At 39.0% G+C, this 15,697-nt stretch overlaps 1 protein-coding gene across 17 annotated transcripts in view; it reads left to right on the top strand.

Moving 5' to 3' along the window:
• Positions 1–15,697, top strand: part of CASK (calcium/calmodulin dependent serine protein kinase) — a 412,700-nt gene that overhangs the window by 275,396 nt on the left and 121,607 nt on the right. For all 17 annotated transcript variants that reach the window (XM_055376433.2, XM_055376435.2, XM_004064027.4 and 14 more), the window contains exon 9: positions 14,011–14,094. In XM_055376433.2, coding sequence (XP_055232408.1) covers positions 14,011–14,094 — 84 coding nt within the window. The remainder of the gene's footprint in view (positions 1–14,010; positions 14,095–15,697) is intronic.

Genomic DNA, 15,697 nt, shown 5'->3' with positions numbered 1-15,697 from the left:
CAGTGGCTTGAGCCTATAGTTGTCTCAGCTACTTGAGAGGCTGAGTAAGTAATTACTGAGTAATTACTCTAAGTAATTAGAGTAAGGTGGGAGGATTACTTGAGCCCAGGAGTGAAAGGCTGCAGTGAGCTACGACCATGCCACTGTACTCCAGCCTGGGAGACAGAGCAAAACCCTGTCTCCACAAAAAGAAAAAAAAAAACAAATAAGATGAAGAAAAACTTTGTAATGAAGGCTACCCAAAGTCATAATACCATTGCTTTGTGTCAAAAAAAAAAAAAAACAAAAACCAGGCATGATGCCATGCACCTATAGTCCCAGCTATATAATTTTTTAAAGTTCACAGCCACTGCAAAGCATGCCAAATTGTAAAGACCATCGAGGCTAGGAAGAAACTGCATCAACTAACGAGGAAAATAACCAGCTAACATCATAATGACAGGATCAAATTCACACATAACAATATTAACCTTAAATGTAAATGGACTAAATGCTCCAATTAAAAGACACAGACTGGCAAATTGGATAGAGTCAAGACCCATCAGTGTGCTGTATTCAGGAGACACATCTCACATGCAGAGACACACATAGGCTCAAAATAAAGGGATGGAGGAAGATCTACCAAGCAAATGGAAAACAAAAAAAAAGCAGGGGTTGCAATCCTAGTCTCTGATAAAACAGACTTTAAAACAACAAAGATCAAAAGAGACAAAGAAGGCCATTACATAATGGTAAAGGGATCAATTCAACAAGAAGAGCTAACTATCCTAAATATATATGCACCCAATACAGGAGCACCTAGATTCAAAAAGCAGGTCCTTAGAGACCTAAAAAGAGACTTAGACTCCCACACAATAATAATGGGAGACTTTAACACCCCACTGTCAATATCAGACAGATCAACGAGAGAGAAAGTTAACAAGGATATCCAGGAATTGAACTCAGCTCTGCACCAAGCAGACCTAATAGACATCTACAGAACTCTCCACCCCAAATCAACAGAATACACATTCTTCTCAGCACCACATCGCACATTCCAAAATTGACCACATAGTTGGAGGTAAAGCACTCCTCAGCAAATGTAAAAGAACAGAAATTATAACAAACTGTCTCTCAGACCAGTGCAATCAAACTAGAACTCAGGATGAAGAAACTCACTCAAAACTGCTCAACTACATGGAAACTGAACATCCTGCTCCTAAATGACTACTGGGTACATAACAAAATGAAGGCAGAAATAAAGATGTTCTTTGAAACCAATGAGAACAAAGACACAACATACCAGAATCTCTGGGACACATTTAAAGCAGGGTGTAGTGGGAAATTTATAGCACTAAATGCCCACAAGAGAAAGCAAGAAAGATATAAAATTGACACCCTAACATCACAATTGAAAGAACTAGATAAACGAGAGCAAACACATTCAAAAGCTAGCAGAAGGCAAGAAATAACTAAGATCAGAGCAGAACTGAAGGAGATAGAGACACAAAAAACCCTTCAAAAAAATGAATGAATCCAGGAGCTGGTTTTTTGAAAAGATCAACAAAATTGATACACCGCTAGCAAGACTAATAAGAAAGAGAGAAGAATCAAATAGACGCACTAAAAAATGATAAAGGGGATATCACCACCAATCCCACAGAAATACAAACTACCATCAGAGAATACTATAAACACCTCTACTCAAATAAACTAGAAAATCTAGAAGAAATGGATAAATTCCTGGACACATACACCCTCCCAAGACTAAACCAGGAAGAAGTTGAATCCCTGAATAGACCAATAACAGGCTCTGAAATTGAGGCAATAATTAATAGCCTACCAACCAAAAAAAGTCCAGGACCAGATGGATTCACAGCCCAATTCTACCAGAGGTACAAGGAGGAGCTGGTACCATTCCTTCTGAAACTATTCCAATCAACAGAAAAAGAGGGAATCCTCCCTAACTCATTTTATGAGGTCAGCATCATCCTGATACCAAAGCCTGGCAGAGACACAACAAAAAAAAAGAGAATTTTAGACCAATATCTATCGGGGGACTTGCCCCAATAATCGCGTAGGTTCTTTTCTATTTTTCTTAAGCGTCGGCCAGCATGATAAATAAAGGGACAGAGTACAAAAGAGAGAAATTTTAAAGCTGGGCATCCAGGGGAGACATCACACGTTGGTAGGATCTGTGATGCCTTTCAAGCCACAAAAACTAGCAAGTTTTTATTAGGGATTTTCAAAAGGGGAGGGAGTATGCGAATAGGTGTGGGTGACAGACATCAAGTACTTAACAGGGTAATAGAATATTACAAGGCAAGTGGAGGCAGGGCGAGATCACAGGACCACAGGACTGAGGCGAAATTAAAATTGCTAATGAAGTTTCAGGCACTATTGTCATTGATAACATCTTATCAGGAGACAGAGTTTTGAGATCAACTGGTCTGACTAAAATTTATTAGGCGGGAATTTCCTCTGCCTAATAAGCCTGGGAGTGCTATGGGAGACTGGAGTCTATCTTACCTCTGCAATCTTGACCATAAGAGACAGGTACGCCTCGGGGGCAGGGGCCAGTTCAAAGACTTACTCCTAGGTGCGCATTCTCTTTCTCAGGGACGTTCCATGCTGAGAAAAAGAATTCAGCGATATTTCTCCCATTTGCTTTTGAAAGAAGAGAAATATGGCTCTGTTCTGCCTGGTTCACCAGCAGTCAGAGTTTAAGGTTATCTCTCGTATTCCTTGAACAATTGCTGTTATCCTGTTCTTTTTTCAAGGTGCCTACATTTCATGTTGCTCAAACACACATGCTGTACAATTTGTGCAGTTAATGCAATTATTACAGGGTCCTAAGGCGACATAGCCTTAGGCTGACAGGATTAAGAGATTAAAGACAGGCGTAGGAAATCACAAGGATATTCATTGGGGAAGTGATAAGTGTCTATGAAATCTTTACAATTTATGTTTAGAGATTGCAGTAAAGACAGGCATAAGAAATTACAAAAGTATTAATTTGGGGAACTAATAAATGTCTATAAACTCTTCACAATCCACGTTTTTCTGCCATGGTTTCAGCCGGTCCTTCTGTTTGGGGTCTCTGACTTCCTGCAACATCTCTCCCTTTCTTTTTATATAAATGTGCCATGGCGATGAAGGCTTGTTCGTTCTCTCGATTTTGACGCAGGATTCTTTGACTGGTCCGGCACACTAAAAACAAACCGATTAAACAGAGAAACATAATTCTAAAATTTACTACAGTGGAGCCCCCAATAGGCTTAATCTAAGTCGTGGGTTTTAATCTATAAAGATTTTCTGCCACCTGATCTAACGCCTCAGCTCCAGGCAGAATGGATAAGTGAGCTTGAGAGGCTTCAAAAATTTGTTTCTCTAATTATGTCTAATGATAAATTATCTTCTTTACCTAGAAGGTGTCCTTTGACTTTTTCCTATGAATTATCAGTCTCGTTATAGGAATACGGGGTGATGCAGAAATCCGAAGTATTCCAATCGCACTGCATTTGCAATGCGATGTTTGAGACTCACTACTTGATCTCTAAGCCAAATAACAGACTGTCTTAAATCATTAATTTGATTTGCCAATTTTTGATCGATGCCTTGTTGAGAATTCCACATTTGGGTGGAATTGGCTTGCTAATCATTAACAAAATGAGCCCTTTGAATAGATTGGTGTAATGCCATTCTAGCAGTGGTGGCCATTGCAGTGACAGTAATTAGGCCTATGATAACAGCAATTAAAGTGAAAACAAATCTCTTAGATCTTTTTTTAGAATTCGCTGTAGCACTTCATTAATTAAATGTATTGAGGGGGAGGATACCTAAGGTCTAGGTAAAGTTACCGGAACCTAGATTCCTTCTTGAGCTCGAACCAACATTACACTTTTCCTGGAGTCAAAATGGGAGTTAATACAAGTGTATAGATGACAATTGATGCATCGGACAGTTTGATTATTCGTGTAAATTTTGATATTTCCTACTAACAGTGTGTAAGGAGGCTTAACACAACTCTGTATGGGAATAGTCAGGTTGGAGGTAAGTAAAGCAGAATGTCTGGGTCTACGTTGATACTGAGAGAGTGGGACGGTAATGGGAACAACAGTCGAAATAGTTTTCTTTTCCTATACTCGCAGTCCAGACATGGCAATAGCCAATTTTTAAAGTTCTGGGTGTTCTGGGCTCAGAATGGGGAGTATCATGCGAGGCCTGGGGAGGGGGTAATGCCTTTATCTTCCTATTTTAAGAGAAAGAATGAGCTGATCCTCTTATGCACAGTAGAATGATGATTCTCATTCTCCTGATAAGAAGTAAAATAAGTAGCCTCCAGGCATTCCTTTCCACCAGAGGAGCAATTGTTTTTTAAATAGCCTTTTGGTGCCTAGTCTATTACTAGACCATATGAGTCATTTTTTAGTATTACTGCATGTGAGTTAACACAATCTTCCTAAATTAAAGTTTTAGATGGGCCCTCAAAATTTTTAGGGCATGGTTTTCCTGCAGGTTTATATTGAAAGTATGGGGTATCTCCTATTACTCCTCCTTTCATTTGTTTTAAAGGAGAAAGGGAGAGACCAGAGACTAAATGTCCTGTTTTATCTGTAGCTGATGTTTCCGGAAGATAAGCAGCCTAGACTTGAGTTCGTAGATGGATGCAACTAGGTGCATGTCTGAGGCACAGAGGGGGGTATTTATAACCTATGGTAACATTAAATGCAGTGCCTTCTTCTTCTGGTTGAGCACGGCAACGGTCGTCTGTGGCTCTAGGCATCCACACACTATCGTTAGTGTAGATTTCTGCAGGAGCATCTATCTAGGTGAGAGGTCGAATAAGTGGAGGAAAAGGCACATAAGCCTAATAAGAATAATTATGTGTAGCAGGTAAATCAGTGTGAGAGGAAACTGGTGAGACAGAAAGTATAAGGAGGAGAATCATTAAATAAAACCTAGTGTAAGCGAGATTGAGTGCTGAAGGAGGAAAAGAAGAACAGAGGGATGTTATTTTCAGGCTAATAGAAATGGTGAGATTTTTAGGTTTGTAAGGAGAAAAAGAAAAGTAATCAGGAGAAGTGGGATTAGTTAGATGGGTCTCCATTGCCTTCAGGGATGATTGATTTACACCTATTGTGATTTGATGTGCCTGTTTCTGAGGAATCGGCACAGATCTCATCACATCTGAAGGCAGTCTCTGACACAGACGTCTTTTCTCTGTGGTTTTGATTGTCAGTATTCACCTGAAGCTTGAGTCTTCTGGTGGGTACTTAGACAGGGGATTGATGATCTCCTGGTGAAACACAAGCATATCCTCTTCCTCACGTTATAATTGTGCCAGGTTCCTAGGTATTGGTTTGGGAGTTTTTCCATAACACTGGCTTGCCTTCGTTTAAGGAAAATTTTTTGCCTGTATAATGGCGTTCAGCTGCAGTTAGAGTATTATCTTTAGGAACATTTAAAAAATTTAAAGTAAACAATGCCAAATGTAATTGGGAGTGGGGAGTTGTTAAATCATATTTTGGTTGTTCAGACTGTTGGGACAATTGGGTTTTTAAAGTGCAATTGTAAGGGATTCTAGTAGTAGGATCCGTGATGCCCTTCAAGCCACAAAAACTAGCAAGTTTTTATTAAGGATTTTCAAAAGAGGAAGGAGTGTGCGAATAGGTGTAGGTGACAGACATCAAGTACTTAACAGGGTAATAGAATATTACAAGGCAAGTGGAGGCAAGGCGAGATCACAGGACCACAGGACTGAGGCGAAATTAAAATTGCTAATGAAGTTTCAGGCACTATTGTCATTGATAACATCTTATCAGGAGACAAGGTTTTGAGATCAACTGGTCTGACTAAAATTTATTAGGCAAGAATTTCCTCTTCCTAATAAGCCTAAGAGCGCTGTAGGAGACTAGAGTCTATCTTACCTCTGCAATCGTGACCATAAGAGACAAGTACGCCTCAAAGGGGCCAGTTCAAAGACTTATTCCTAGGTGCGCATTCTCTTTCTCAAGGACGTTCCATGCTGAGAAAACGAATTCAGCGATATTTCTCCCATTTGCTTTTGAAAGATGAGAAATATGGCTCTGTTCTGCCTAGCTCACCAGCAGTCAGAGTTTAAGGTTATCTCTCGTATTCCTTGAACAATTGCTGTTATCCTGTTCTTTTTTTGAGGTGCCTACATTTCATATTGCTCAAACACACATGCTGTACAATTTGTGCAGTTAATGCAATTATTACAAGGTCCTAAGGTGACATACATCTTTCTCGGCTGACAGGATTAAGAGATTAAAGTAAAGACAGGCATAGGAAATCACAAAGGTATTGATTAAAGAAGTGATAAGTGTCTATGAAATCTTTACAATTTATGTTTAAAGATTGCAGTAAAGACAGGCATAAGAAATTACAAAATTATTAATTTGAGGAACTAATAAATGTCTATAAAATCTTCACAATCCACGTTCTTCTGCCATAGTTTCAGCCAGTCCTTCTGTTTAAGGTCTCTGACTTCCTGCAACAAATATCCCTGATGAACACCAATGCAAAAATCCTCAATAAAATACTGGCAAACCGAATCCAGCAGCACATCAAAAAGCTTATCCACCATGATCAAGTCAGCTTCATCCCTGGGATGCAAGGCTGGTTCAACATATGCAAATCAATAAACATAATCCGTCATATAAACAGAACCAACGACAAAAACCACATGATTACCTCAATAGATGCAGAAAAGGCCTTTGACAAAATTCAACAGCCCTTCATGCTAAAAACTCTCAATAAACTAGGTATTGATGGAACTTATCTCAAAATAGTAAGAGCTATTTATGACAAACCCACAGCCGATATCATACTGAATGGGCAAAAACTGGAAGCATTCCCTTTGAAAACTGGCACAAGACAGGGATGCCCTCTCTCACCACTCCTATTCAACATAGTGTTGGAAGTTCTGGCCAGGCAATCAGGCAAGAGAAAGAAATAAAAGGTATTCGATTAGGAAAAGAGGAAGTCAAATTGTCCCTGTTTGCAGATGACACGATTGTATATTTAGAAAACCCCATCATCTCAGCCCAAAATCTCCTTAAGCTGATAAGCAACTTCAGCAAAGTCTCAGGATACAAAATCAATGTGCAAAAATCACAAGCATTCCTATACACCAATAACAGACAAATAGAGAGCCAAATCATGAGTGAACTCCCATTCACAATTGCTTCAAAGAGAATAAAATACCTAGGAATCCAACTTACAAAGGATGTGAAGGACCTCTTCAAGGAGAACTACAAACCACTGCTCAACAAAATAAATGAGGACACAAACAAATGGAAGAATATTCCATGCTTATGGATAGGAAGAATCAATATCATGAAAATGGCCATACTGCCCAAGGTAATTTATAGATTCAATGCCATCCCCATCAAGCTACCAATGACTTTCTTCACAGAATTGGAAAAACTACTTTAAAGTTCACATGGAACCAAAAAAGAGCCTGCATTGCCAAGTCAATCCTAAGCAAAGAGAACAAAGCTAGAGGCATCACACTACCTGACTTCAAACTATACTACAAGGCTACAGTAACCAAAACAGCATGGTACTGGTACCAAAACAGAGATATAGACCAATGGAACAGAACAGAGCCCTCAGAAATAATACCACACATCTACAACCATCTGATCTTTGACAAACCTGAGAAAAACAAGCAATGGGGAAAGGATTCCCTATTTAATAAATGGTGCTGGGAAAACTGGCTAGCCATATGTAGAAAGCTGAAACTGGATCCCTTCCTTACACCTTATACAAAAATTAATTCAAGATGGATTAAAGACTTAAATGTTAGACCTAAAACCATAAAAACCCTAGAAGAAAGCCTAGACAGTACCATTCAGGACATAGGCATGGGCAAGGACTTCATGACTAAAACACCAAAAGTAATGGCAACAAAATCCAAAATTGACAAATGGGATCTAATTAAGCTAAAGAGCTTCTGCACAGCAAAATAAACTACTGTCAGAGTGAACAGGCAACCTACAGAATGGGAGAAAATTTTTACAATCTACCCATCTGACAAAGGGCTAATATCCAGAATCTACAAAGAACTTAAACAAATTTACAAGAAAAAAATCAAACAACCCCATCAAAAAGTGGGTGAAGGATATGAACAGACACTTCTCAAAAGAAGACATTTATGCAGCCAACAGACACCTGAAAAAATGCTCATCATCACTGGCCATCAGAGAAATGCAAATCAAAACCACAATGAGATACCATCTCACACCAGTTAGAATGGTGATCATTAAAATGTCAGGAAACAACAGGTGCTGGAGAGGATGTGGAGAAATAGGAAAACTTTTACACTGTTGGTGGGACTGTAAACTAGTTCAACCATTGTGGAAGACAGTATGGCAATTCCTCAAGGATCTAGAACCAGAAATACCATTTGACCCAGCCGTCCCATTACTGGGTGTATAACCAAAGGATTATAAATCATGCTGCTATAAAGACACATGCACACATACGTTTATTACAGCACTATTCACAATAGCAAAGACTTGGAACCAACCCAAATGTCCATCATTGATAGACTGGATTAAGAAAATGTGATGCATATACACCATGGAATACTATGCAACCTTAAGAAAGGATGAGTTCATGTCCTTTGCAGGGACATGGATGAAGCTGGAAACCATCATTCTCAGCAAACTATCAGAAGGACAGAAAACCAAACACCACATGTTCTCACTCATAGGTGGGATTTGAACAATGAGAACACTTGGACACAGGGTGGGGAACATCACACACTGGGGCCTCTTGTCAGGTCGGGGGAGGGGAGAGGGATAGCATTAGGAGATATACCTAATGTAAATGACGAGTTAATGGGTGCAGCACACCAACATAGCACATGTATACATAAGTAACAAACCTGCACGTTGTGCACATGTACCCTAAAACTTAAAGTATAATAAAAAAAAATGTATAACATGAAAAAAATAAATAAAAGTAAAGTTTTTTAATTAAAAAAAATAGGAATTCTTTGATAAAACCACCAAAAAAAAGTTCTATTCACTTATTTCACATCAAAAAAGAATTTGAGTGTTAGACCAAGTAATATGTTAATGTCTTATGACTGTTAAATGATACCTATTTAACACCTTTATCTCTCTGAATTAATGATACTTGGTGTGAATATTTATTCCAACAAAAGTAGGCCATCTAAGATTATATTTTCCTCACAGATGGTTGAGCTCTTCTCACACCCTCTATAGCCTTAATATATAGACTGTAAAGTATACTGTCATTTAAAAAAAAGTGAAAAGGATATTTATATCAGGCTAATCAATTTGAATTTCGGGTAATGAACACACCAATTACACGTGTTTTCCAAATCTCATGTGCACAAGGGACTATGAATCATGTACTTCATTAAAGTGCAAGGCACATTACTATTGAATTTTTTCTGAATTCATATTACATTATTATTATTAGTGTCAGGAGGTACTATTTAATTCAGAAAAAACAGCCTGGACAACATGGTGAAACTCCGTCTCTACTAAAAATACAAAAATTAGCCAGGCGTGATAGCGCATGCCTGTAATCCCAGCTACTTGGGAGGCTGAGGCACGAGAATAGCTTGAACTGAGAATGTGGAGGTTGCAGTGAGCCAAGATCATGCTACTGCACTCCAGCCTGGGCAACAAGAGTGAGTCTCTGTCTCAAAAAAAAAAAAAAAAAAAAAAAAAAGACAAGAGATACCTTAACAGACTTTTTTTTAAATCTTGTGATTTTACTAGCTTAGAAAATAATTGATATCATAATTGAAGCATAATTTTATTTAAAAAAATACATTTTGACTCTGTCCTCACCTCTCTTTCCACATCACCTTAGTGAATGGTGAGCAGAAAAGGTGTTTGCTAAATATAGAGTTCACAGTCAGATATGTAGTAAACTTAAACATATTTGCAATACGTAAAGAATTCTCAAAACTCAATAATAAGAAAACATACAAACAACCTAATTCAAAATGAGAAAAGATTTGAACAGATACTTCAACAAAGAAGATAATATAGATGGCAGATAAGCATAGGAAAAGATGTTCATCATTAGTCATTAGGGAAATGCAAATTAATGCCACAATGAGATACCTGTAAACATGTATTACAGTGGCTAAAATCAAAAAGACTGACCATACCAAGTGTTGACAAAAATATAGAACAATGGAGGCCAGGTGCGGTGGCTCACACCTGTAATCCCAGCACTTTGAGAGGCCAAGACAGGCAGATCACAAGGTCAGGAGATCGAGACCAGCCTGGCCAATATGGTGAAACCCCATCTCTACTAAATATATAAAAATTAGCCAGGCGTGGTGGTGGGCGCCTGTAGTCCCAGCTACTCAGGAGGCTGAGGCAGAAGAATCGCTTGAACCCAGGAGGCAGAAGTTGCAGTGAGCCGAGATCATGCCACTGCACTCCAGCCTAGGCGACAGAGCAAGACTCCATCTCAAAAAAAAAAAGAACAATGGAAACTCATACACTGTTAGTAGGAATGTAAAATGGTATAACCACTTTGGAAAACAGTTTGGCAGTTTCTTAAAAGTTAAACATACTCCTATCATATAGCCCAGGCATTCTACTTCTTAATATTTACCTAAGAAAAATGAAACACGTCTTCATACAAAGACATTAATATTCATAGCAACTGTATGTGTAATAGCCAAAAAATGGAAACAACTCAGGGTCCATCAGCAGGTGAAAGGATAAATTATGATACATGCATACAATGGAATACCACTCAGTGTTAAAAAGGAATGAACTATTGATACATGCAACAACATGGATAGATTCAAAATCATTATGCTATATGAAAGAAGCTGGACAATAATGAGCACATACTATATGATTCAATTTATATAAAAGTCTAGAAAATGCAAACTAAGTGACAAAGTAGATCATGGCTGACTGGGGATGGGGATGGGGGCTACAAAAGGGCATGAAGATACTTTTGAGCATGATGGATGTGTTCATTATCTTGATCATGGTAATGGTTTTATGGTTGTAAATATATGTCAAAACTTATCAAATTGTACATTTTAAACGTGCAGCTTATTGTATGTAATTATACCTCAGTAAAGCTTTTTGGAGAAAACAAAAAAATATATATTCAGAGTCTATCTCTCTTTCACCCTTTTTATTATTTCCAACTGGTTTCATCCACCATCATCTTTCACCTGGATTACTGTAAAAGCCTCCTAACTAGTCTTCCCACTTTTTTTTTTTTAAACCCTCATCTCCTTCCAATCTATTCTCGGCAAAACCACTAATGTTTATTTACAGTTGAGGGTTGAAGGCTGGGCGTGGTGGCTCACGCCTGTAATCCGAGCACTTTGGGAGGCCAAGGCAGTCAGATCACGAGGCCAAGAGATCAAGACCATCCTGCCCAACATGGTGAAACCCCGTCTCTACTAAAAATAAAAAAATTAGCTGGGCGTGGTGGTGCACGCCTGTAGTCCCAGCTACTCGGGAGGCTGAGGCAGGAGATTTGCTTGAACCTGAGAGGCAGAGGTTGCAGTGAGCCGAGATTGCACCACTGCACTCCAGCCTGGCAACAGAGTGAGACTCCATCTCAAAAAAAAAAAAAAAGTTGAGGGTTGAAAATTTACCTATTAGTTCTGTAATTGCTCTGGCTTGGATATCTTGTACTGTGTTGAATAAAAGTGAGGGAAAACAAGAAAAATTACCTATTGAATACGGTGTTCACTATTTGAATGATGGGCACACTAGAAGCCAAACCTCACTGTTATGCAATATAACCATATAGCAAACCTGCGTATGTAACCCCAGAATCTATAAAAATAAAGTCAGATCATGTCACTCTAGCTCAAGACCCTCCACTGGCTTCCTCTCCTACTCAGAATAAAAGCCAAAGGCCCGCATGGCCTACCCCAGCCTTGTCATCTCTCTGATCTGACCCACTATTCTCCTTGACCCCTTCACATCACTTCACACACATTGGTCTCCTGGCTACTTCTTGAAAATTCCAAACATACTCCCTCCATTGGGCCTTTGCATTGGTTATTTTCTCTGCCTAGACCACTCCCTCACCTCTTCTAAATGTCGCTTTCTCCATTGGGCCTACTCTGACCACCCAATTTGTTTTTGTTTTTGTTTTTTAGAAATGGGGTCATGCTCTGTTGCCCAGGCTGGAGTGCAGTTGCAGTCATGGCTCACTGCAGCCCTGACCTCATGGGTTGAAGCAATCCTCAGCCTCCCAAGTAGCTGGGATTACAGGTGCATGCCACCACGCCTGGCTAATTTTTCAATTTTTTCATAGAGACAGGTTCTTGCTAGATCTTCAACTCCTAGCCTTAAGTGATCCTCCCATCTCAGCCTCCCAAAGTGCTGGGATTACAGGTATGAGCCACCACACCCAGCCAACCACCCTATTTTAAATATCAAGGTACCCAATCCCTCTTACCTGCTTTACTTTTTTGCCTTATTCCATACTACTTTTGACATACTCTACAATTTACCTTTTTTGTGTTTTCTCATCTTCTTGCACTAGAATATGATCTACATGAGGGCTGGAATCTTTGTTGGTTTTCCTCATGTATGCCAAATGCATAGGACAATGCCTGGCATATAATCAGCTCTTGAAATATTTATGAAATTAATGAGTGCTTATAGCATATGAATCCTCAAGATACATTGGCAAATTAGAGTAGGACCAAAGTGGGGAGAAGAGTAAGAAGAGGTTTAAAATACACATGAGGGACCAGGCACAGTGGCTCACACCTGTAATCCCAGCACTTTGGGAGGCCAAGGTGGGAGGACCCCGTGTGAGTCCAGGAGTTCAAGACCAGCCTGGGCAACATGGCAAAACCCCATCTCTACAAAAAATACAAAACTTAGCCAGGCATGGTGGCACTTGCCTGTAGTCCCAGCTACTCAGGAGGCTGAGGTGGGAGGATTGCCTGAGCCAGGGAGGTCGAGGCTGTGGTGAGCCAGGATCTCACCACTGCACTCCAGCCTGGGCGACAGAATGAGACCCTGTCTCTAAAAATATATAAATAAATAATGGGGGATTCATTAATTTTTGAGACAGGGTCTTACGCTGTTGCCTAAGCTGCAGTACAATGGTGAGATCCTAGCTCACCACAGCCTCAACCTCCCAGGCTCCAACAATCTTCCTGCCTCAGCCTCCCAAAGTGCTGGGATTACAGGTGTGAGCCACCACACCTGGCTTGCAGTGAGCTATGATCAGCCCACTACACTCTAGCCTGGGCAACAGAGGAAGACCCTGTCTCAAAAAAAAAAAAAAAAAAAAGCGTGTCCTAATTAGAAGAGTCTGTAATTGCTATAGTCCATGACAATGTAGAATGCTGAATCAGTTGTGGAATTGATTTTTCAAATGCTAGTTTTACCTGGCAAATCATGTCAAAGGTAACCTGAGGCCAGGCAGAGTGGCTTACACCTGTAAATCCCAGCACTCTGGGAGGCCGAGGCGGAAGGATCACTTGAGCTCAGGAGTTTGAGACCAACCTGGGCAACACAGCAATACTCCTTCTCTATTAAAAAAAATAAAATTAGCCAGGCTGGTGCACTTATATCCCAGCTACTCAGGAGGCTGAGGTGGGAGGATGACTTTGAGCCCAGGGGTTTGAGGCTGCAGGGAGGTATGATTGTGCCACTGCACGCCAACCTGGGCGACAGAGTGAAACCCTGTCTCAAAAAAAAAAAAGTAACAATGCCTTTATAATAATTACAATTTGTTATTTTAGCCACATAGCCATATATACGAAATTTACGTGACCTATTATTTCAGCCCTTTATTGCTGAAAATGAAATATTATTTTATTACTATCAGTTTAACCTTAATATCCCTCATTTCAGATTGCTTACCAGTATCATGGAATAAAATCTCCAATCTAAAATTCAATCTGAGTTTTATATTTAAGAATTTTAGCTTTATTATTTGTTTTAGATTAAGCTGCTGCACTTTTTTAAACGGTTATATATGTTCATTATCTTTCATCTTACATAGGAGCGGGATCGTTACGCCTACAAGATTCATCTTCCAGAAACAGTAGAGCAGCTGAGGAAATTCAATGCAAGGAGGAAACTAAAGGTAAATTAAACAAATCAGCAAAAAAGCCAAACAGATATAGTTAATGATCATGTTTTTATTCTATTTTGGTGCCCATAAATATGTACTAATGCTGGCCATTGTTTTTGTTGTAGCTAAATTCTCATTTCCAAAAATTACCACCACTTCAATAAGATTTTGGCTTTTTAAATTATTTAAGGTAGTATATCAGTATGAGTCTGAACAATAAATTATAATAGAAGATTAGTTGTATTTTAGATTTGTCTTAAATTTATAGCAGAGATATATTATTATCCATTATTATTGAATATTAATCTAGACCATGTTTTTTCAAACTTAAATATTTTGACAAATGTATGTTTAGTTCAATGGAAATAACTTTGAATTAGAATTGGAATTAGGGGCCAGGTGTGGTGGCTTATGCCTGTAATCCCAGCACTTTGGGAGGCCGAGGTGGGCGGATTGCCTGAGGTCAGGAGTTCAAGACCAGCCTGGCTAACATGGTGAAACCCCGTCTCTACTAAAAATACAAAAATTAGCTGGGCCTGGTGGCAGGCGCCTATAATCCCAGCTACTCGGGAGGCTGAGGCAGGAGAATCGCTTGAACTTGGGAGGTGGAGGTTGCAGTGAGCCGAGATCACACCATTGCACTCCAGCTTAGGCAACAAGAGCAAGACTTCATCTCAAAAAAAAAAAAAAAGAAAGAAAAAGAATTGGAACTAGGATTGAACAACTATCAGAAAGCAGTAAATAAAATCTTACACTACCTTGATCTACTAGAAAATATTTTCAGCTCAGATCACTTTTCTCACCTTCTTTATTCTTCCTAGGTGTCTTTCTCCCTCTTACTACTCTCCCTATCCTCCACCTCACCAAAAAAAAAAAAAAAAGAAGAAGAAAAGAAAACTGGTAATCACCCCATATGGGGAGTTCATTTGACTTTAAAAGGTTCTGAAAAAGACCAGACATAAAGTAATGGAATCTTTTCAGCACTGAGAGAAAATGCTGAGAGAGCATCCCCCACCCAACCCTCCAGAGTAACAAAGGGAAATTGATTATCTTAACTTCTTAGAATTAATTTATGTTTGACTTACTTTTGATACTGAAAAATGTTAACTGTTCTCTAAGTGGTTGATTAGATAGTAGTCTTCCTTAGTCACATGACTCCTGCCAACTATAAAACTTTTCTTCTTAAGTATTTTCAGATATGCCATAAATTCTAATAATACCATTTTATTTTTCAACCCCTGTAATTAGTGAATTATTATGTATAACTCTAGACTTATAAAAACATTTATATGAATTTTGAGGAAACTATTAGGCTACAATATTATCCTATAGACCTGAAACTTTTAACATGGTACCCACTGGCCACATGCAGCTATTTAAATTTAAATTAATTAAAATTAAATAAAATTAAAAGGTCAGTTTCCCAGTCACACTAGCACATTTCAAGTGCTCAGTAACCACAGTTGGCTAGTGGCTACTATATTAGACAGCACAGATGTAGCTTGGGACATTTCCATCATTACAGAAGGATCTATTCAACCATGCTACTATAGAACAAGGGAAATATTAACATATCATTGTTGGTGTTGATTATTCCCATTTTAGCCTTTCTTCT

This window comes from Gorilla gorilla, chromosome X, assembly GCF_029281585.2.
Source record: "Gorilla gorilla gorilla isolate KB3781 chromosome X, NHGRI_mGorGor1-v2.1_pri, whole genome shotgun sequence".
In the NCBI taxonomy this organism is placed as follows: domain Eukaryota; kingdom Metazoa; phylum Chordata; class Mammalia; order Primates; family Hominidae; genus Gorilla; species Gorilla gorilla.
This window is presented reverse-complemented; position numbering and strand designations above follow the sequence as displayed.